This window comes from Lottia gigantea, assembly GCF_000327385.1.
Source record: "Lottia gigantea unplaced genomic scaffold LOTGIsca_10, whole genome shotgun sequence".
Classification (NCBI taxonomy): Eukaryota; Metazoa; Mollusca; class Gastropoda; family Lottiidae; genus Lottia; species Lottia gigantea.
Window position 1 is genome coordinate 1,807,712 of NW_008706747.1, and position 23,120 is coordinate 1,830,831.

At 39.2% G+C, this 23,120-nt stretch overlaps 5 protein-coding genes across 5 annotated transcripts; all 5 read right to left on the bottom strand.

Annotated features, from left to right (window-relative positions):
• Window positions 1-512: 512 nt before the first annotated feature.
• LOTGIDRAFT_156115 (hypothetical protein) lies at window positions 513-6,132 on the bottom strand (the record flags this gene model as incomplete). The annotated part of the gene is made up of 11 exons (XM_009046135.1): window positions 513-742; window positions 1,107-1,298; window positions 1,526-1,717; window positions 2,062-2,235; window positions 2,407-2,580; window positions 2,752-2,925; window positions 3,107-3,280; window positions 3,462-3,635; window positions 3,781-3,984; window positions 4,288-4,375; window positions 6,085-6,132. The coding sequence occupies 11 exons, from the start codon at window positions 6,130-6,132 to the stop codon at window positions 513-515; spliced, it is 1,824 nt and encodes a 607-aa protein (XP_009044383.1).
• Window positions 6,133-6,868: 736 nt separating this feature from the next.
• LOTGIDRAFT_99370 (hypothetical protein) lies at window positions 6,869-7,108 on the bottom strand (the record flags this gene model as incomplete). The annotated part of the gene is made up of 1 exon (XM_009046136.1): window positions 6,869-7,108. A coding segment is annotated over one exon (240 nt), but the record flags the coding sequence as incomplete, so codon positions are not given.
• A 312-nt stretch (window positions 7,109-7,420) lies between these two features.
• LOTGIDRAFT_109191 (hypothetical protein) lies at window positions 7,421-8,705 on the bottom strand (the record flags this gene model as incomplete). The annotated part of the gene is made up of 2 exons (XM_009046137.1): window positions 7,421-7,626; window positions 8,516-8,705. Coding segments are annotated over 2 exons (396 nt in total), but the record flags the coding sequence as incomplete, so codon positions are not given.
• A 3,223-nt stretch (window positions 8,706-11,928) lies between these two features.
• On the bottom strand, window positions 11,929-17,563 carry LOTGIDRAFT_229963 (hypothetical protein). The gene is made up of 6 exons (XM_009046138.1): window positions 17,492-17,563; window positions 16,779-16,956; window positions 16,169-16,212; window positions 14,067-15,747; window positions 13,628-13,754; window positions 11,929-13,312 (listed from the first exon to the last, which is right to left on the bottom strand). The coding sequence occupies exons 3-6, from the start codon at window positions 16,188-16,190 to the stop codon at window positions 12,821-12,823; spliced, it is 2,322 nt and encodes a 773-aa protein (XP_009044386.1). The 5' UTR covers window positions 16,191-16,212; window positions 16,779-16,956; window positions 17,492-17,563; the 3' UTR covers window positions 11,929-12,820.
• A 5,318-nt stretch (window positions 17,564-22,881) lies between these two features.
• LOTGIDRAFT_79581 (hypothetical protein) lies at window positions 22,882-23,109 on the bottom strand (the record flags this gene model as incomplete). Its single annotated transcript, XM_009046139.1, has 1 exon — window positions 22,882-23,109. A coding segment is annotated over one exon (228 nt), but the record flags the coding sequence as incomplete, so codon positions are not given.
• Window positions 23,110-23,120: the final 11 nt, after the last annotated feature.

The following is a 23,120-nucleotide window of genomic DNA, read 5'->3' on the forward strand; positions in this document are numbered from 1 at the left end:
GGGGGGGGGGGGGGGGGGGGCGCAGAGGGGTCACTCTTGAGTGCTCGATCATTGGAATCCCCTCGTATTTAGCTAATTATGAGTTAATTATTGAATTCTGAGACAAACTGGTATTTTTCCCAATCATTAAAAACACCTCTGTTTTCGATTTATATAAGTATTAGTCGTCCAATAATGGAATATATATATAAATAAATGAAAATAAGGGAACCGAACTTTAAGATGAGTTTAGTGTTCCAGTCATCTGATTGGTCAATCACTAATATTGATCTTAAATTTAATTTTATTATCCAATCAGATTACTTAATTATTTAAATTATGGGTTTTATCTAAGTCAAGTTTTTAAGAATATGGCCCCAGAAGCGGGTAAGAGTGGAAACGTCATATAAGAATTAAGGAATTACTCATAGCAACGCACATGATTGACATGTCAGTCATTCTGTCCCCTATTGGTACCCCCAGTTTCAAGCGGCTACCACTAATTCCGCTGGGAGATGGTAGGAGTTTAAAATTCATATCTCTAAGACGCACTCAATCCTATATGGTTCCCATTCTCCAGTTGATAAGCAGGTCGTCTTCACCATATCCATTGTATCCATTGTATTCTTGTATCCTTCTTTGCAACGCAATTTTGCCATTGACTGAACTGTATATCCGTTGACATTTACATCCATGGTGTCAGTACTATCTAATATTGGACAAATTTCGGATGAACTTCCAGGATCAATAAAACCGGTAGTCGCTTTATAAAGAAAAGAAGGAAACATCTCATTATTAAGGTTTTCAAGAGAACTTAAGGTAACCAAACCAAGCAAAATTGCCATCAAGATCTCAACAGTGTAACCGCCCAAGCATCAGTATGTGCCCAGTAAAAAGGATCATCCATAACATTATTCTGATACCCTATTAACATTATTTCGTTGGCGTTGACGTCGAACAAACGATGGTGGTTCTAATCTCAGTCAGCGTTGTGAAAGTCCGATGACTTTGAATAAGTCATCTTTTTTCAAATTAAGTCAAAACCATGAGGTTTGACCAGTGTCCAGCTGATAGAAAGGATCCTTTGTGTACTTACGGTAAAATACGGTTATGAACGGTACACTTACGTGTGCAAACTAAACTGTTAGTACTCCACGAACCGTCTTCCTGACAAACACTGGTTCCATCCCCAGTCTCTGAGTAACCAGAGATACAGCTATAATGTGCTCTCGAACCAATTGTAACATCATCGAATTTAATTGTCTGTGTGTCATCTCCTCCGGGGTTGTCACAGGAGACAGGAGGAGGAAACTGTCGTTCTGAAAAAAGACAAAATGATGATGTAAACCATATTACTATGGATGCTATAATGATGATGATCAATGATGATGATGATGATGTCGATTGCGGTAATGAATGATGATGAATGATGCATTATTATACTGATGTCGTTCATGATAATGATGAAGCTGATACCCACGCTACCCTCGCCACGTTTCTTATGTTGGAAGACAACAAAACTTTAATTGAAGTAATTGCTACTTACGTGCGCAAACCAGGTTCGGGTTGCTCCATGAACCACTTTCTTGACAGACACTGGTTCCATCCCCAGTTTCTGTGTAACCAGAGATACAGCTATAATGTGCTCCAGAACCAACAGTTACTTCATTGAACTCAACAGTCTTTGTGTCATCTCCTACAGGGTTGTCACAGGAGACAGTAGGAGGAAATGATTGTTCTGTAGAGAGACGGAACACTTAATATTAGAATAATGATGTTTACCATATTTGGTTGCTGTTCCTTTTGCTATTGGTGATTTTGCCGAGAGCCACATTACATGAGAATGGTAAACGATGATGGATTACCACAAGGAATTTCAAAGTGAGAGAAAAGACATTCATTAGAAATGGATAAACTAATGACGAAGAAGATGATGAACCTGTTCCAGATGATGAAGATGATGATGATAGTAATGACGGCGATGATGAAGATGATCCATATCACAATGATGATGTGATGATGTTTTTGTGGACTTGGACATCGACGAAAACGATGCTACGGAAGTTGAATTAGTAAACTTACGTGTGCATGTAAGACTGGGAGTGCTCCAAGCACCATTTTCCTTACATAAACTGCTTCCATCTCCAGTTCCATTGAACCCTGGCCTACAACTATACATAGCAGTGGATCCAAATGTTACAGCAGTGAACTGGACAGTCTTTGTATTGTCAGCTTCTGGATCACCACAAGAGATCACTGTAAAAGTGAGATAAGAGGATTTATTTTAGAATATTGCCGATGATTTTTCAAACGGCCTACCGGAAAATTTACACTAGCACACTGCTTTACGGAAACTGCCGAAGATAGTTACTGCTTCTTGAGTCGGACGACGATGACAACACTGATATGAAAGCACTTGCTACTTACGTGTACAAGTCAGATTTGGAGTTCTCCAAGAACCATTTTCCTGACAGACACTGCTTCTATCCCCGGTTCCACTAAATCCTCGCCTACAACTATACACAGCAGTGGATCCAAATGTTACAGCAGTAAACTGGACAGTCTTTGTGTCGTCAGCTTCTGGATCACCACAAGAAATCACTGTAAAAGAGAGACGAGGCACATACTTTTGGAAATAAGGAATTGTTGCAGCTGTTCCAGGGGCAATTTTTCTGACAACACCGCTGTCGTCCGCTGAAGATGATGATGATAAAGCCACTGTAGCTTCATTGCAACTGCAATGACGATACTGAGTTGCAGTTTGGAACTTACGTGTACAAGTCAGATTTGGAGTGCTCCAAGAACCATTTTCCTGACAGACACTGCTTCTATCTCCAGTTCCACTAAATCCTGGTCTACAAAAATACATAGCAGTGGATCCAAATGTTACAGCAGTAAACTGGACATTCTTTGTGTCGTCAGCTTCAGGATCACCACAAGACATCACTGTAAAAGTGAGATAAGAGGATTTATTTTAGAATACTGTCGATTCTGTTGCAAACGGCCTACCGGGAAAGTTACACTAGCACACTGCTTTACTGAAACTGCCGAAGATTGCTGAAGATAGCTACTGGTTCTTGAGTCGGACTACGATGACAACACTGATATGAAAGCACTTGCTACTTACGTGTACAAGTCAGATTTGGAGTTCTCCAAGAACCATTTTCCTGACAGACACTGCTTCTATCCCCGGTTCCACTAAATCCTCGCCTACAACTATACACAGCAGTGGATCCAAATGTTACAGCAGTAAACTGGACAGTCTTTGTGTCGTCAGCTTCTGGATCACCACAAGAAATCACTGTAAAAGTGAGATAAGAGGATTTATTTTAGAATACTGTCGATTCTGTTGCAAACGGCCTACCGGGAAAGTTACACTAGCACACTGCTTTACTGAAACTGGCGAAGATTGCCGAAGATAGCTACTGGTTCTTTAGTCGGACGACGATGACAACACTGATATGAAAGCACTTGCTACTTACGTGTACAAGTCAGATTTGGAGTTCTCCAAGAACCATTTTCCTGACAGACACTGCTTCTATCTCCAGTTCCACTGAACCCTGGCCTACAACTATACACAGCAGTGGATCCAAATGTTACAGCAGTAAACTGGACAGTCTTTGTGTCGTCAGCTTCTGGATTACCACAAGAGATTACTGAAAATTATAAAAACGGTTATATCATCAAAAGCATTTGTGGCGATTGAATTGACGGATGGATGACTGATCATGTATTGTCACTATGCCACCAAAATACTCAGCTATGGTGCATGAAAAGTAGGAATTGGTTGTATTTACTTACTCTCACAGTCGATGGTATTTTGACTCCAATTTCCAGTCGACAGACACGTTATATTCATAGTCTTGGTGGGACCTATATATCCGTGTCTACAGTTTAGTCTTCCAGTAGAGCCAATTTTGTAACCAGAAGTATCGACAACCATAGCCTCTCTATCTTCTATTATTGGACATTGTATTGTCCGCTGGGGTGCACTAGCTGGAAACACTGAAACTTTAGACAATTTGGTGGTTTATCGGGGGAGTTCAGAAAGGTCGCGAGTCGCAGCCATGATTGTGCGGGCGATATCACATCTGAGGAACTGGATAGGGTTAGATTTGTCGGGCTATGTAAGAGTATTATACTATCATAATGACAAAATCGACAAGTAACGATCAAAGTCATGACTCGTATGTCAAGAAAGTGTCTGTAAACCATGGCGCGGTAAATAGACATTGCCATAAATAAAGGAAGTTTTACGGAGGTTTGAGCTTTTGTATGAGTACCGGGGCATTCATGACTAACTCTTACCTTGACTTAAACAAATGGTGTCTCTTCCTCCGTCCACCGGAACACAAACTGAATCGTCATCACACTTACTGCAGGGATTAATCTTCACCTTTAACGAGAGAAAACTCGACATAAAAAATAACTGAATACATAGTCCACGATCAAAATTTGACAAAAATATCGCTGATTATCATTTCTTTTTTACAGAGTTTTCGTCTCATTTGTACGAATAGTACGAACAATATTGAAAAAAGGAACAAATTGTAGTCTATTGCTAATGCTTCGACTACCTTATTAAAGATGGGTTCCCTTATTTTCATTTATGAAAATGAAAATGCTTATACTTATATGAATAGAAAGTAGAGGTGTTCTAATGACTTGGGAAAATACCAGTTTGTCTCACATGTCCATTATTAATTCATAATTAGCTAAAGTTTGCTTAATTTGACACCAAAAAATAAGGAAACCCATCTTTAAAGTACCCATATTGCAAGCAATATTACCCGTAAGTTTATTAAAGTTATAACGAGCTATATAAACCAACTTGGAATATCACAACATTTACTTGCACCCAAGAGAACTGAAATTTAGTCAAGTTTTTCGACTTTAAAAAAAAGTTTGTAAAAATCTTGAAACTCGCAGTATTATACTCACCGAACGACAAATCTCGCTGTACATGAAATCCGCTTGATTCACGAAATTCACGAAGACGTCGTCTATTACTCCCGAATTCAACCAGCATTCCCTAGACCGTATGTTATAATTGACCGATTTGCATTTTCTCAACGACTTTCCAAGGTTCACACATTGGATGAAATTATGGACCCGGGCGGTAGAGGTGAATGTCGCGTTTTCTAATTTCCCCGAAATTGTCTCGTTTCTACATAAATTACCAATAGTTCCTTGGGTTGTGCCAATGACCAAAAATTGACTAAATACAAGAAAAAACAACAGAACCATGATTTTTGCTCTTCTGGATGCAAATGAAATTTGTTTATCGAGCAGCACAACGTTAATCATACCTTTCAACTGTGGAAGGGTATTTGAGCACAACGTTCAGGAGATAAATGAAATGAGAATGAGTTTTACGTGTTTGTTACTTTTTTGCACCTGGGCTAAAGGTCAATTGTCAACGTCATACTGTGTACAATGAAGGAATGTATGCATGGATAGTGGCATTGGTCTATTCTTTTTTTTGTAAAGCCTGAGGTACACAGGGCCTCACAACTTGACACTTGACCTTCATCGCTGACAGGTGGGAACATATTCTAATTAGAATTACACCCTTTTTCAATTAACATTCATTATCTTTAATACAGCCACTTCAGTTAGGGTCTAACGACACGACAGCCCTCTAGAACATTCCTTAAATTAACCTTTGACCTAACTCGATGACGTCTGCTTTAACCAATCAAATTTCTAACTTCTCCAGCACTGGCATTTTCTTACGCGGTGTTTACCAGGGTAGGTCAAAAGGTTAATTTGACGAACGTTTAAGAGGCCTGTCGTTAGACCCCAACTGAGGAGGCTATATTAAAAGTATAAACTAATAAAAAAAAATGGAACGTAAATTTGGAAACCGGGATGAAAAATCCGACACAGGAACCACAAGATGCTGAGCTGAAAGGATAGTCGCTGAATGTTTTGCGAAAACGCCAATCAATTAAGAAATGATTTACAGAAATGGTTGAATGAATTTCTATGCATTGAACTCTTGGAGACAGATTCCGCTGAAGATAATCTTATAAGTTAATGTGTTTGTTTATTCATTTAGTTCCTCGCTACAACACTTCATATTCCATATCTGCCCAAACCCACTGGGGACGTTTCTATCGGTGTAGTGGTTGGGGGCTGCCGCTGGGGCATAGTTACCTTGAACTTAAGCTGGCCCCAATGCCAGACTGAGGGTACAAATAGGGGGAAGACTGACTCAAAATGAGAGGCTTGCGTGGCGCTACACTATTTGGAAACTAAACCCCTACTGGTCCCCCCCCCCCTTTTTAGTCATTTCATCTGCTCCCTATTTGTCAAGGAGGCTGGTGCCGCCCCTGTCTTGTTTATTAGCACATTTAGTTTGAAATTCAAATTAAGATTGCCTAGTCATTGGACCGTAGTTTAACTAATGATGGGCCCACAGAGAATTATAAATATTTAAATATTTTGTTGGTCTCAGAACAGTGATTTGTAGAAATATAAAGCATTGAAATGTATTAGTACTTAATAATGAGAAATACCCCAGATTGCCCGAATTTCTAACCTAGTTATGAGATTTTTGCCCGAAAAACATTCCTTCGGGGCTGCGAGGGGGGTGGGTCGCCTCTCTGCCCAACGCCCCCTCCCCCTTTGGCTCCACCACTGCCAGAAGCTTTTCAGGACGTCTATTGTTTTGGATTGATTAACTTTACCATACAGGACTAGCCTTCAAAGCAGCTAGCCTACTTTTAGTAAAGTCTACTGAACCTCAAAGCGAAATCCAAAACAACATTGGTAATAATATAATCAATAAGATGTTCTTTATTTATCTAAGTCAAACAATATATTGAACATTGAAATATCGAATAACCGTTATTGCTTAATATTCGCAATTAGCTACTCCAGTATGGTCGCAGAGATTCAAGGCTCTGGACCAAGCCGTACCTGGTGGACAATTCATGACCACAGCCATACCCCAGACACATTGAACATACTTGAAACAATCGGATGGATACCCAACGGTTTCAGTACCGAAAGAGGTGCAGATCTTGACGCAGCTTGTGGACGTTGTGTCAAATTTGTAGCCATATGAGCATGATTTGAGCACAGGTTGGTTGTCTAGGCATTCATAATATTTGGAGAAATCTCGAGTGTAGACCAGTTTCACTCCATCCATGGGACAGACTCCTGAAATGTAAAGTGGAATGGAATTGTACATCCTACATTTCAGCGCCTGTTCAGGCCAATAATGACTGCGGCGCTATGCAGAGTGCAAATGAGGGATATTTTGCACAGTGGCATCAGCCTTCTCGTTTTCGATTTCCAACATCCTTTCCTCCAACCTTCATCACTGACAGGGGTGAAATCTAGAAATCCTAACAGTAATTTTCTCTTGTCAATTCAGAAACGATACAGAGCATCTTACGATGTTTAAGTTTCAGATTATGAAGCTCAGGCCAGATTAGCAATACCAACCATTACATTCCGCCATTGAGCATTCGACACTTCTGCCCTCTTCTGATTGGCCAACACATTCTTCACCGCCATAACGAGGCTCGGGGTTGTCACATGATCTGTTACGTTTTTCAGCGATCAAACCTTCACCACAGGTCACCGAGCATGCGCCGTGTCTAGTCCAATTACCCCATTCTCCAAATCCACCATTGACTGTTGAAAGAAACAGAATGAGAAATCATTAGAACAGATTCGTCACTATACGAAAATAAGCTGCTAATAATATCCCATGGCCTTTGTCGGGGCTATTTTCATTAAATTCTTTTAATACATTGCAAGAACTAAAGACGTCTGACTTACAATTGGATTGGTGCAAATCGATGCTATCAGTGTCCCCGATACACTTTGAAAATCTAGAAAATCTCTTTACAATCCCTTTAAGTAAACTATTTTGCTAACGAGAGCTTAACGTCCTTTAACAATACTTACTTGGACAAGGAACTGTGGAACAGGTTACAACTTGCGTTCTATTGGAAGACCCAGAGCAGTATTGACCACCGAATTGAGGCTCTGGATTGTCACAGGTTCTTGAATAGGTTTGAATCCTAGTACCACCAATTCCACAGGAAACGGAACATCCGCTGGTACTTGTGGCCTCCCAGGAAGACCAGCCACCGTCGACTGCAATGAGATGGAATAGAGTTTTAATCCAAATTTTTTGCATCGGATTATACTAATGAGTATAATATACACTGCTAATAAGTAGTGGCAGTGAAATAGCTCAACCGGAAACGAATTGTATTGTTGTCTGGTAGGCGATTAGGTTCCGTGGGTTCGAGTTCTCCTCAGAGTAAGAATTGATACCACAGCTAGTGCTTCCTGCCAGTGGGCCCTGGCGCAACGCCATGCAGTGTTCAGTATGAAATTTTTCTAAAATAGCCACATCAACCTACTTTTTCCCTATTTCCATCGGTCTTTAATGTGCAAAAGCACACTGGGTATCGGTTAATTGTCCCACACGCCGTATACCTTGACAATTTCAACAACGTTGTCGATGATCAAGGGTGTTTCAGATTTAATTTGGACTATGAATGATACTCACTTGGACATTCTCGAACAAAGCAAGGAACGGTTCTGGTCTCTCGAGTACTTCCGGAACATGGCGTGCCACCACCGGAAGTAGCTGGATTGTTACATGTTCTGTTTCTCTGCTCAGTTAAAGTTCCATTGCCACATGTGGTACTACAGCTTCCGGTTGCTGCATACTCGGACCAATCACTCCAACCACCATCCGTAACTTGAAATACAGACGGTTATACTAATCAGTCTAATCAACTCAAATCAACAAAAAAAAACGTGGCCTCTAATGGTCAATCACGCTATGACAATGAATCAAACCAATCAAATCGTCGCCTGTTAACAAGCGTGGTCAATCATCACACCATCTTGGTATGGAATGTAGGGCTAGCAACCGTTACTACGGGGCGGGGCTTATTATGTTAATGTTGGAACCATCTATTACTGTCTGTTGAAGATTTATGCAAAGGAGAACAAGACAAAGGGATTTAAAAGCTAAAAGGATGTTAACTCACTTGCGGTGTAGATCAAATAGAAACCCTTTTCAGTCTGCGATCCATCAGATACAAATTTGATCAAGGCCTGGTTGGAATCGACTATTTTCGTCCCTGGTGATCTATTTCCGCAGTATTTCCCTATTGATGATGCTCCTTGAGTCGTTACTTTGTAAAGCTGAAAAATACATTGTAAAACGCATCAGGCCTATTATCCAGACTACTTTTCAGAATTAAAATCATCAAAGTGACATTAAATACGGTTATGGATGGGTTTCCTTAATTTTTAGTGTCAAATTAAGCAAACTATTTGAATTATGAATTATCATGTATTCTTAATCATACCATTATGTTCTTATAGCATATAATTAAGAGTTTTAACAAATCATAAATGTCCATCTATGTACAGTCTGGATAAACAAAAAAAGACTTTTTGACCTTTCTTCATCGGTCACTCGTTGGAATTGGAATTAGAACACCCTTACTTTCTATTCATAAACTCTTAACAATCCCTTTCAAAGGAGCTCTGTGAACAACACGAAGTTTCGAATGCATCAATGCGCTTAAAATTGACAATTGTACGGAGGACCAAATAACCTGATAATATTGCCGTCTTAATACTGAATATAGTTCTTTCTACCCAATCCTTATTAATAATGGGCTATTTAGTCTTCCATACAATTGAACTTACCTGAACAAAATCGTATCCACAACTGGCGTGAGCTTCGATTCCAAACTGGTCATAAAAAGCAAACTTGATGCCTCTACCAACGACATTTATTCTCCAAGTACAGTCTTTGCTGTTTGGGTAACTGCTTGGGTAATGATCTGATTTGATTATCCCCCTTTGACCAGTCAGCTGGGCATTTCTGGTACATCCTACAATAAAGAATGAATTGAAGTGGAGATTTACGGCCTACTAATCTGCACCAATCAACTATGTAAAGAAGACCATGCAACGCTATTACAATGTGAAAAAGTCTTAATTTTTCATGGATAAGAGGGGGTGCAAGGCATTCATTTCACTGCCTAAAATTTGAGAGTGGGGGAAGGGAAGGGGGGGTGGCAATGATGGATCATCTGATCTGGAGAGCCATGACCTCCTCTTACCTCTAATCCTGACATAAAACCATGATAAAAATCTTACATTATCAAGTCGACATTTTCGCTAAGGTATAGGGATAATTATTTTGTGTCGGGCAAGGTTTTCTGCAGTCTCTTTCGTGGTAAGGGGAGCCGCGGTGGCTCAGTGAGTTAGACGCTTGCTCGCTAACCTGAAGGTTCAGGATTCAATCCCGGCATAAGTCGAGATAATACCTTCGGATTTTTCAACCCGGTTCCCTCTGTCAGTGATGCAGGTACGAGGGGCTGACATGGAAAAAGTGTCTAGTCGTTATGATGGGACAATAAACCGAGGCCCCGTGTGCTACAGGCTGTGCACGTTAAAGATCCCTCGACAGTTGGAAATCGAAAAAGAGCAGGCTAATGCCGCTGTCCTGGCAAAATTTCCCTTATTGCACCCTGCATGGCGTTGCCCGTCTTCATTAGCCCACATGGTGCAGAAAAGTAGGACGTAAAACTCCATTCATTTCATTTTCATTTTCTTTCGTGGTAAATAAAAGTACAGTCAAACTTGTAGAAACGGCCAGTCGTATTCAACGCCATCCTTCAAGATCACGAGACGGCCAGTAATCCCCCCCCCCCCCCCCCCCCCTCCTCAATGAAATTTTTGATATAAATAACTAAGAAGTTGTAAGACTCACCAGAAAAAGCAGAGCCTAAAAGAGATACCAAAACCAAGAGAGTGAAGAACAGCTTCATCCTGTCTTCTTCTCGAACACGATCTGCTCTGAGCACCGACAGCAATGGGAGGTAATCTCATAGATAATCCCTTTATCTTTTAATCTGACCGAAAAACACTGGATATCTTGTCCGTACCGTATTTACCCCTGGGGTGTCTCCATTTCAAAATGAACCGTATGGTAGTCCGAAACTAACTTGAATTCATATCATATTTGTACAGATTTTCTTGAAGATGCCCCCCGTTCCCTTAGAAAGCCTGGGCACTTATGCAAATTGCTGTAGCTTTAAGCCATGGCTTAGCTCAAATACCTGTATTAGAGGACATATTTTGATGTTACTATAATGGTCATAGGGCTTGATCCATATATGAATTTGAGAAATAAAGTCATCTGGGGTGTTTTTTTTTTTATAATATATACGGTAAATTTTATCTATATACCAATCACACTGGTTTTCGGTTCATAGGCTAACCCACCAACATCAATTTGTCTTGCTTTCGAATCACTGTCCATTGGCTTCCTTATTTATTAAAATAAAAACGGTAAATCAATCAGATTATACTAATCAATGAAATCGAATCTTAAATCCTTCTCGGAAAAATCATGGCACTCCTCGTCCCCACCCATTTCAGCGTGAAATAGAATTCTAAATCGCTTTAATTAATCTAATAAACAAATAATATAAATCTATTGAATTTTCGGATCATGAAAATAACAATGACTGTTGTTGAATATAGGCCACAAATATGATCTTATACAATGCGCAGTTGACACCTTCGGAATGACGTGATTCTCATACATATACCGGGACCGCGGTGACATAGTTATTGGACGCTAACTGAGAGTCCAGGGTTTAATCCCTGTATTACAAATTGTGCACGTTTAAGATCCCTCGACATAGTGCGTTGAGCGCCAGTTCGTTTACCTGGAGGTCTAGGGTTCAATCAAAGCATAGGTCGGGTTTTTGAGGCCTCAAACGCGATTAAACCTTTGGAAGGTTTACGGGGACTTCTCAATCAAGATATGACAGCAAAGTTCCTTGGCTCTACCCGTTCATTGGGCGTGATATGAGGATGAGGTATCGGCACGTTTTGTATCGTCCGTACTAGGGGGCGGGTTTTGGGTAAAATAAACACCTCGATATATATAACATGAACATTTTACTTTTGTTACTTACGTTTTACAACATACATCATCATGATTATTTTCACAACTGATACAATATAGGCCTCTTTACACAAAGTTGAATGTTAAGTTCCATGTAGATAAATAGAACGCATCGATTACACGAATTGGTTAAGAGCACTGTAATAGAACACTAACCGAACACACTCGATTTCAGAGTCTGATCAGGACACTACTAGAAAACGTCAGATTCAATAGAGACTGTTCAAAACATTCAATTCAAGCGTGTTTGTTCAGGGAACTAAATTAGAGCACACTAGATTCAAGAGTATGTTCAGAGCAGTCCATCGAACAAACCATAACAACAAATGGACAGCGATCGGTACTCAATCATACGCAATTGGTGTCACATTATGTTAATGTAAACATGAACGTCTGTCGAGGCATTGAGGTTTCAATGAAACTTGAACCTGATTCCCTAGCTTCCTCAGCCATCGGATGTTTAGTCCCTAGCGATAGCAGAACACTTAAAACACTCTGCAAAATTTTACGTATGTTATTTACAAAAGCAGGTTCATAATGTTCATAATTCCAATCAATTAGCACAAAAAACATACAATAGTAAGTCATTTATAATTAGTTAATTTAAAAGGGATTCCTATGATCTTTGGGCTTTATGATCTTCTGTTTTCCATAAGGGGGATAACTTAGTGTCTTTTAACAGCCAAACAATGATAAGACCGCCAAAGACAAGCATGATTCTGCCAAGAACAATGCAATGAACCCATCTTCAAAAACACATAAAACATAAAATTGATCATGCAAGATCCAATTCTTAGTTTAAAATGTTTCAAATTATTTGAAATTTACACTGGGTCTGACTTTAGTTTTCTTATTAACATTTCAGTCTTATTTTTCCTTATCTGATGGTTTCAAGGGGGTCAGAGCACTGGGTTCATTCATTTCCTTAAAGGTCAACTTAAATCGACCTGACTCACTGTCATGTGACTTCAAATACTCGATGAATTCATCGGAGGAGAGGCGCTTAGTGATGGACTTCATGACGATAGTATAAGCGACGTTCTTGTGGCGTTCGATATCTACAGCTACGTTCAATTCGACAGCCCGGTCATTCAAGACTTTGGAATGGAACGAAGGGAGATGACTGATGATCAAATCGTCCAGTCCATCTGTCTGTCCATAATTTAAGATTAGATCTCGAAGAAATTCGTCCACCCAAGGTGATAAGTCGTTTGGTTGTGGATCTTTATCAGACGATGGTTGATATGTCGGTGGTGTCTTGCCGTCCAGAAGTTTAGGTTGGGACATGCACAGCTCTCCTGCCTTCTCCACTATCTGTTCAAATGTTAAAGCCACGTTGTTGAAGTCGACATTTTTCCTCTGAAAAAAAACACACATGAAAAAGTTGTGCTGGGAAATGTGAAACTACATATAAAGTATTGATATATGGCCAACCAATACAGTCTGACCAAGATTAGAAACCACAACCACCATTTGTACAGCATAACTGAGCAAAAAATATCAAATTCCAATGCCCTAATACAAGGAGAAACAGCCCTTCCTTATAAGTTAATCTGGATGTGTGACCATGACTATATACATTATCCTCGCAAAACTCGCTTTAGTATTCAAAGTAATTGACCACAAACCAAAATCTTTTGGACTTGATTATGAAATCCAAGATAGGTGTCTTACCTCAATGACAGTGGTACATCTCTTCAAGAGAATAAATTTAGCTCTTCCCATAGCCACAGATCTAGCTGACTCCTCTTTACTGCTGTACGAATCAGCATAACACAACCCTTGTAGAAATACTGTACATCTGGAAAGAAATGAAAGTTTGAATTAATAAAGACAGGGAATGTCATGCAGTGTCACTAGTGTGCAATAGAGAAAACAAACTTGCAAACAAAATTTAATTTTTTTCAAATTCCAAAGATCAAGAGATCTTGGCACAGCCTACAGCAAAAGACGCTTTGGTTTTAGCCCCATCCAAACTACTAAATGCAACGAAAGAAAGTTTGACGACACTCTTTCCATGTCAGTATCATTGACACTAAGAAGCTTAAACTCAGAGTTTGGCTATCAAATGTGTGCATTTAGTTTTGAGAAATAATTTGAGGCCACAGCTCACCTTGCACTTGTACCAGAATTATTCTCGATATATTCCATCAGTAAATCATTGGCAGCAGCAGTTTCATCCAAACACTTCCAGTCTGATTTCTCATCAACAGGAACAATGGCAATAATCCTGTCCTTTCGGTTCAACAGTTCTGGAGTGTAAGCTCCCTTTCGAGACAAAGTTTCAATATTGGTGAAGATACGATGCTTGAATTCTGAGTGTTTGATGTCCAAGATGCTTGGATCAAAGAAATCGATGTTGGTCAGTCTGTTCTCCCGATCCAACATCTGAGGATTGATGTCCTTAAAGAGGATTGATCTAGCTTCGGCATAAGCATCTTTAGTGGCTTCAAATTTATCGATACCTTCTCCTGATGAGATATACAAATCATCAACATAGAGATCGGACTTGTAACCTTTAGAAGAAGATCCTTCTTTAATGACATGGGTGACTGATAAATTCATGGTGTAGATGATCTCTTCGAAGTCTCTGTTGGGTGCCGATCGCGGTATAGAACAGACACCTTCATGAAGAGCATCAAGCATCCAGCTCAAGCGATCTCGGACAAAACTGTGGCGCTTCTGAATCTTCTCTGATGGATGTCCATATACGTCGTGGATTCTAGCGCAATTTGAATAGATGTAACTGGTGGGTTTGCACGACAGGAGGTACAACGCTTCAGCATAGCAGTTGACTTTAGCGTCGATCTTGTTTACCCCTCTTTCCACAGCGATCAGAACTCCATTAATGTCCAGGTAACCAATGAAATCCTCAGAACCTTCCACAGGTTCATCAACATAGTTTGTCCTAAGATGGGCATCTGGGTAATTATGACGAGCCGTTTCGATCAACCTCAGAGGTTGTGGAAAGTTGTCATATTTGAAGATCTCCCGCTTCAGGACTGTGAGTCGGTCCTCACATGGGAGACCATTGTATGGTCTGTTGAGTGGGTTCCCTGGAACTGCATGATAATCCCAGGAATCTTCAGGTGTTGGTGGAAGACCTCTACCCTTGTGATCTTTTGGAATATTCTTTCTTCTGTCTGGAACCCCTCGGTGATTTTGTCCACGGAAATTCTGACCTCTGGGTGGTCCAAAAGGGGGCACAAACCCTCTAGGACCAGGTCCCATTGGTCCTGGTCCAGGAGGACCAAATCGTCCACGAGGACCTCCCATACCTCTCATGGGTGGGCCTCCCATACCCATTCCTGTGGGACCCCAATAGTCATCATCATCATCATCTGGTCCAAACCTCGGACCCCTCCTTCCATCAGGGGGACCTCCTCTTCTACCCATACCCATGGGTTCATGTCTATCTTCATTGAATCTTCTGCCACCCCTACCAGAAGGACCTGGTGGTCCTGGAGGAGGGCCGGCGCCCATGTTGAACCCATAATAAAAATCGTCATTCTCTGTCTTGGGTGCTTTTTTGGGATAAGCCACAACCTGCTCTGACATTAGTGGTTTGACTTCAGAGTTCCCTTTGGCCATCTCGGTCATCATCTCAGTCTGCAGTTCAAGTAGCATCTGTTGTCGTGTGAAGATCTGTTTCAAAGCCTCAGGATCTCGAGGTAGTCCATCTGAAGTTTTCTGTTGCAAGTCTCTTTGTGAATTCTTGATGACTGTCTGCATCACCTCTAAGGGATTTTTCTTCATTGATCCACCAGAGTCTGCCCCTTCCAATGGACGCTTCACTGAAAGAATAATAATCATCAATCATGTAAGTCAATTGTGGACTTATGATTAATGGACAAGGGAAAAAAAGGTTTAGGTTATATTCATATATAAAACTTTAACAACTTTGAAACCTAGAAACTATTTCTCACAAAAGGAACTATTTAGAATAGACATTTTTGATCCGATGAAGTAAAACGCCCTACTTTTCTGCTGCATCTAATCAGGTTCATCCAGACAGTCTAACGCTCTTCCAGACGGTCTAACGCTCATCCAGACAGTCTAACGCTCATCCAGACAGTTTAACGCTCATCCAGACGGTCTAACACTCATTGACGGTCTGAAGATATATTGGAATGAGTGTCAAACACAACCCAAAACAAGTTTCTAGCCTTAATTGCCTTTTCAGAACTATATTTTTAAAAATTAAAGAAAACTTACTTCCTCCGCCACCAAAATTCATCTTGAACTAAACTTATATCAACCTAAATTCAGAAAAACACATTATAAATCTCAAGTAGATGTTACTCATGTGTCCAATTCTTATTGTAGAAGTGGTTTTATGAGCAAATTTTCATTTCTGTCCACAGGAATTTGGAATTTTCAGCCTCTGAGAAGGTTTTTAAATAGAAAGTGCTTAGACAGGTGTTTACCATTCCATGTATGTTATAAAAATGGGACTTTTCTAGCAAAATAATTTTATTGAAACAATCCTTGGCATGAAATATTGTAAAAGAGTTAAGGAAACCATCATATAGACCAAAAATCAGACATCTTTTTTTTTCTGTTAGTTTGCCATGTTTGCGCCACAATAACACTGTTCATTGGTAGAAGCCCTTAGCATGACAGATGCGACAAGATCTCCAACAAAAGTTTTGACCAAACAACAAATTACTCTTATCCAATAGTCTCATGGTTTTGTTCAAGAAATGGAATTTGTTGTAGTAAACCACCGATAAAATATTTTTACTACCAATCAACCAAAAAAAAATCAGAGCTGTCAAATTGTCCAGAATTATTTGAAAAAAGAAAAACTGTACACTCTTGTTACCTTTTTTATTTACTTTTATTGAAAATTTGTACCCAGCTGAGGGCTATAGTTTGTAATAAAAAATGTTTCGTTAAAAACTCAAAATGGTGGAATTAACTTCAAAATTTCATAAAGAATGGTTGGAAAATCTTTAGGAAAAAATCTGCTTGTTTAAAATCAATCTTCAGAAAACCACAACCTAAAAAATGAAAATACAGTGGTGAATTCATATTGAGAATAGCAGGAAGCAATGAATCTAGAACAAGAAGGTTAGCCAATTGGCACATTTGGAATGTGATTTATGGACACAATGCACAAACATGCACCACATTGGCCAAGGTTGTAGACGAGTTAACTTGAGACTGTAGACGAGTTAACTCAGTTGATGAGTTGACATGTAGACGAGTTGACTGAACACTGGCCAAGGGACTGTACTCACTTTCAGACAATCATCACTGACATCAGAATCATTTTAACTGTGGTGTCTCATTCTTATGAATCTCAAATGCATCACAAATTTCAACCAAAATCTTTTTCATGAGTTTCAATAATTTAAAGGATGGGTTCAATTATTTCTTAGTGAATCGATAAAACAGCAGTTATCTGCCCTTTATCTGAAGCCACGATAAAATCAGGGCGCACAAAGCAGACAATGAAATAAAAAAAACTATGGTGTAAATCCTCAATCTAAGAATATTTCCTGAAGGAAATAATTTAAGCATTATATACTTTACCTCTGCGGACATCTTTTGGGTCAAACGTGAAATTGAGGAACAATTTGCTAGAAACAAACAACGCTACACTTTAATCGCTTAAAATGGTAGCCAGATGGCGCTGTAGTATCGGTGAAGGTCTTTTCGGATAAGGGGAAACTAAATTTCATATTTCTGCTGAACTAAATATTTGAGATTGCGTTTGAGAGTACTCAAAGTAACAAATTCAAAACAATAATATTTTTTCATCAGCCATGTAAATAAATTCACACTGAAACTAGTAGGTACCATTCAAATTATTTTGCTTATGAAATTTTCCTCCCGTGGAACCAATTGGCCAAACACCGTCCGGCCATAATTCATTTCCGGTTGCAGAAGTACAACAAAGCATTGAACTTACATTACAACCAAAACAGAAAAATAACTCAGTTCAATATGTCCCAATCCATCCCTAATTTGGTAAGAATTGGGAAGAATAAATCTTGTGTCTGTCTGAATTTGAATGACTCTTTGAAACGGCATCCCAGTCCTGATTGCTGCAGCACTGAATGCAGAAAAAAATTAAATAATTTTGCTCATCTGCAATTTTTCATTTTTACTCTGTGGCTATGATAAATGCAAAAATTTGGTCATCATTCATTCTGCAAATATAATCAGAGATCCAGGAAGAAAGAAACTATAAATTAGCTTGAAAAGAAAGGCAAAGCACAAACTACCAGCGTAATTGCCTTTTTTAGCAACTAACATAGTTCTGATAATAATAATTCTAATAAAATCAGACTTTTAATATCAGTATTTGTTGATTTGACGTGAGGCCAACAGGGTATTGTTCTAAAGTGTTTATTTTATAATTTTACTTGTAACTGAAGAATTCTGTGATTAAAAATCTCTGAATTCCCCTTTACCACCAGTACCTTCAAATTGACACATCAAGAGCCTTGACAAATAATACAAATTTGCTTCTTGCTTTGTCGCAGATTTGATTAGTTAAGCATGAATTGATCTGTCGGGTATTCCGGTGTCTGCAAGCAAGGCAGAACATTCTTACAGCCTTCAAAATATCTGTAGATCATCGGTAGTACTTCTTCTTTTAGGAGTCCACTACTAATCAATTATTAGTCCTGATTTTCTCATCCCTTGGACAAGATTTTTGGTTAACGAAATTGTTTTGCTTGTACAGATTTTTATGCTATTTGTAAAGTCTAAAGAAATATTTTTTCATAATTTCTCTTCTTTTCACAACTTGCTGTTTCACTAAAAGATGTATTGGAAAAAAAACAAACAGCTAGACTGCCTGCATCGTATTATTATTTCTATTTATGAAGATAATCAACTTTTTTCAGCTGCAAAACCATACTTTTGTTCTATCCTGTGACGAGCTTGTTTCGAAAAACAGTTTGTTTGCCTTCAGTTACCAACTGAGATGTGTAAAAAAAAACCTGAAAAAACAAAATATAATTATACATAAGAATGTAATATTTTAATTCAATGAATTTTTATTTACACCTGAGAAATGTACAAGCTTATATACCATTGTTAAAAAAGAGCTCTTCCAAAGAATTTTACCAAAGAATTACCCTCTTATGGTGGGCCTTTTTTATGTCAAATTCATAGCTTTTATTCCTTTTAGGTTTGCTGATTACAGAAACTGAACAGATTTAGAAAGATTTCTTCTATCGTCTCTATAGAAACCTGCAGTAAAAGACAATTTCAAAGACTAATTTATAGCTTTTTATTATAACCAGGAAGAGAAATAATAATATTTTAAAGAAGGTAACTTATAACGAATGAAACTGTTTCAAGCCAAACGGTCATTTCCTCAAAGTTTAAATGAATTTTTAGATGAAAGCTGTATTTTTCGATCTCTGTTACTGGAAACGAAAATGGCCGTTTTATCCAGATGTTCCTGTTCCTTCTGTCGATTGTTGTAACGTTTATTGACCGACACGGCCTTATGCATGTTTACGACTAATTAGAAATATTACAATTGCTAAAAAAAATAATGCTTCAGGTATAATCGTGGACTCTTCAACAAACCTGAAGTTATCACATATTTCTACTGTGTTTCACTGATGCCGATTGCAGGTTTACCTCCTAAAAAATCATGATGCCATGTAATTTTAAAAGTAGCATATCAACTCACTTCATAGTCCATAACAATGGTTATAAAAATGACCACAGGCACGAAACTCATTAATATTATGAGAGTACGGGCAAACCACCTTGTATGAAAAAGGTCGTTTTGATTGGTTAAAATTCACCACCTCTTACAAAGCTATTGTTAACTAACCATGTTCCCATCTGCTATGGGATCTAACTCCACCGGCTGTTTTAACATTTTTCGGAAAATCCATAAAGCTGAATCTATCGGCTAATGAATCAAATGAATGGAACAGATTCTTGTCTTCTGTGTCTCATTACGCACTTACTAAAACATGAACCGACTAAAAACAACTCCCAAGTGCATATTTTTGGAAATTAATCACTTGTTTGGCTTAATAAACCTGCTTAGATTTTTTTGGAATTAGTTCAAGGTCATTTCCTGGTCGTTTTTTTTCTGCTCAGTTTTTTCCTGAACATTTCACGTAAACAGCCACCATTGACGCTGTGTTGAATACATTGCAAGTCTGAATTTGAGTCTTCTATAACTGTATGGGCCAAGGATTTAATCTATTTGGTATTTATACCACTGTCATGTAGGGCTGCAACGATTCTTGAAGTTGCGAGTCAATACACTATACGATACTTTTCCAACGATACGATTTATTACGATACAATGCACTGCATCGATAAGAAGGAAAGAATCACGATTCATAGGTGAATTGTTGCAGCCCTAGTGTCATGGTATATAAGCGTTAGATATGAGAATTTTTTACTCCTTTTTTCTACCAGTAATATTCTGTATCTGTATCATTCAAAGATTGCAATCTCGCACTTTGGATGGAATTGAATGAAGCACTCATTTTTACAAAAACCCATACCATATCAGCTAAAGAAGGCACTTGAAGTTTGCCTGTTTTGATACTTTTGAAAATTATATGCTGGAGAACCATTTTACTCCAATTTTGAGCCAATGATTAATGGTTGAAATTTATCAATAAATTCATCAAAAAATGAAATGGACAAAGTTATTCAAAAACTGTTTCATCAAGACGGCATATTAATTTATGTTCAAAAACATTTTCACTTCAGATATAAACCTTTTATCAAAAACAATATTCAAAATCACAAATTTATTGTCAATTGAACAACTAGCATTTTACGTTGTTAAAAATGCAATTTTCACACAAATGCGAAAATTTAATGTCATATGTCATATGTTATTTTTTCCTCAAAGATACCTACAAGTGAAGGTTTGACACGATGTATCGTGGACGTGGTGAAAGTAGAGGAAGGGGAGGTAACTTGAGAGGATCAACGAGAGGAGGAAGAGGACGAGGGGGTCAGTTTTCATCATGGACACCCAGTGCTTACGACAGTCGACCTGCTTCATCATCCATGGGGTCGTCGTTAGATTGGGCCAACTCAGAGGCTAGAGGTAGGTTTATTTTTTCTTTTAAGGGTAAACTTTTTGTTCGGACCAATATTTTCCAATGTATATTGTGAAAGGGTTGGGCAATAACTAAAATTAATTTAAATTTAGTTCTATTATCCAGTCAGATTACTGTATTTCTTAAAATCTGGATTTTAAGTTTTGTAGAATAAGGCCCCTGATTTTAATTTGTACCATTGTAGCCAAGATGTTAGGAAGAGGTGCTGCTGCTGAAGCTAGTGAAGATTATTATGATGTTTATGGAAGAGTTTCTGCTCCAGGCCCTGCGGACTACCATTCGTCTTTTAACCAACCAGAATATGTCTCCTATCCTGCCCCTATGAAAGGTAAGATATATCATACAAGGCAGGCAATCAAAGTTAGAAATTGGGCAAAGGGGGTCTAGGTTAATTTGAAATATATATTTTGAGAAAAAAGACACAATTTGTCATTTCAAAAGTGAGGCATTTGCCTTCGACCTCGGTGTCAAAATTTGAAAATGGTTGCATGAAGCTGCCAAGATCTCATCCATAGCTGTTAATTTAACTGCATTTTCTGGACATGACCAGCAAACCAGCTCAAATGTCCCTATTTGGCGAGGGTCTACAATAGAAAAAAAATTACAGCACTGATGGAATCAAGTATGAGCTTTGAATTTGAAATGGAAGGTAGATAGACATGGCTGCCAATTATTCCCCAATAAATTGTCTCTTACAGCTAAACAACCCATTAGACCATTTTTTGACAGTCCAAAACCTAGAGGAGGTGGTCCACAAGGTGGTAAATCTTTCATATTTATGCAAATTGCAATTACTTGTAAATATAATAAACCAAATAAACAGTATTAGTTTTATGGACTCTCTGGACAGGATGTTGATTTGCTATGGAGTTGGTTGATGTTAACTAACTTATATCACTGGTTGTCATGAATGAATGTAATCATACAAATGTAACTGTCGGGTTTCTACCACTTTTGAATGTTGTCCACTGCTCTACCGATGGGATGCCCAATCAAACTACTATGTTTTCAAACCATAAACTTTTGATATTGTAGGTAAAAGACCACCAGCTCCTGCTGTTCATCAGTCACTAACCGATGGAGCTGACGCCAAGCGAGTTAAACTATCCTCAATGAATGAGCTTCTAGAGTCCTCCCAAAGAGACATGTCAGCTTTAAGCTCTCAGGGAAATTCTGAGCTCAGCAAGGTCCTTGCAAGGCAACAGAAGCTCTTAGAAATGCAGTCCAAATTGATTGCAGAAATGGCTGGAGGAACTAATGGTAGTACTGCCAATGGAGCTACAAAATCTGCAGAACTTATAAAACAAGAAAGCCAAGCAGTACCTGCAACTGCAACAGTAAGAGGAGCTCACCAAAGAGGTGGGAGTGCACAAAGAAGAGGGGAAAGGGGAAGACCAGCTGCAAGGAGAGGGGGTCACAAATCACTATGGGACACCCTTGGAAGTGGAAAACCAGAACCTACCAAAGATCCTTATGGGTTTCCTACTGCTGGCAGGGGAGCAAGAGGTAGAGGAGATGCTGGATTGAGAGGCAGAGGACTTGGTGCACTCGCTAGAGGCAGAGGTGAAGGCTATCTTGCTAGGGGGAGAGGTGAAGGTTCTCTTGCTAGGGGCAGAGGTGAAGGTTCTCTTGCTAGGGGCAGAGGTGGTGAAAGGTTCCCTGCTAGAGGCCGAAGTCCATTGGCTCGAGGTAGAGGTGCAGCTCCGTATGGAAGGGGCAGAGAAATGGAAGATCCGGGGTATGGTGGGGGCTATGCTGAACCTGATCCCTATGCTACCAGAGGGGCATTAAGGGGAGCAAGAGGCAGAGGAGGAGCTTATCATGAAGGAAGACCTGGTGTTGGCAGGAAGGTGTCACCATATGAAGCTGATCCTTATGCTGAAGATCCTTATGCAGTGGATCCTTATGCAGCTGATCTTTATGGTGAGGATCCTTATGGCAAAGATCCCTATGCTGCTGATCCATATGGTGAAGATTCTTATGCAGCTGATCCCTATGTAGCTGACCCATATGCGAGGGATCCTTATGGTGAAGATCCTTATGCAGCTGATCCCTATGCAGCTGACCCTTATGCCAGAGATCCCTATGCAGCTGACCCC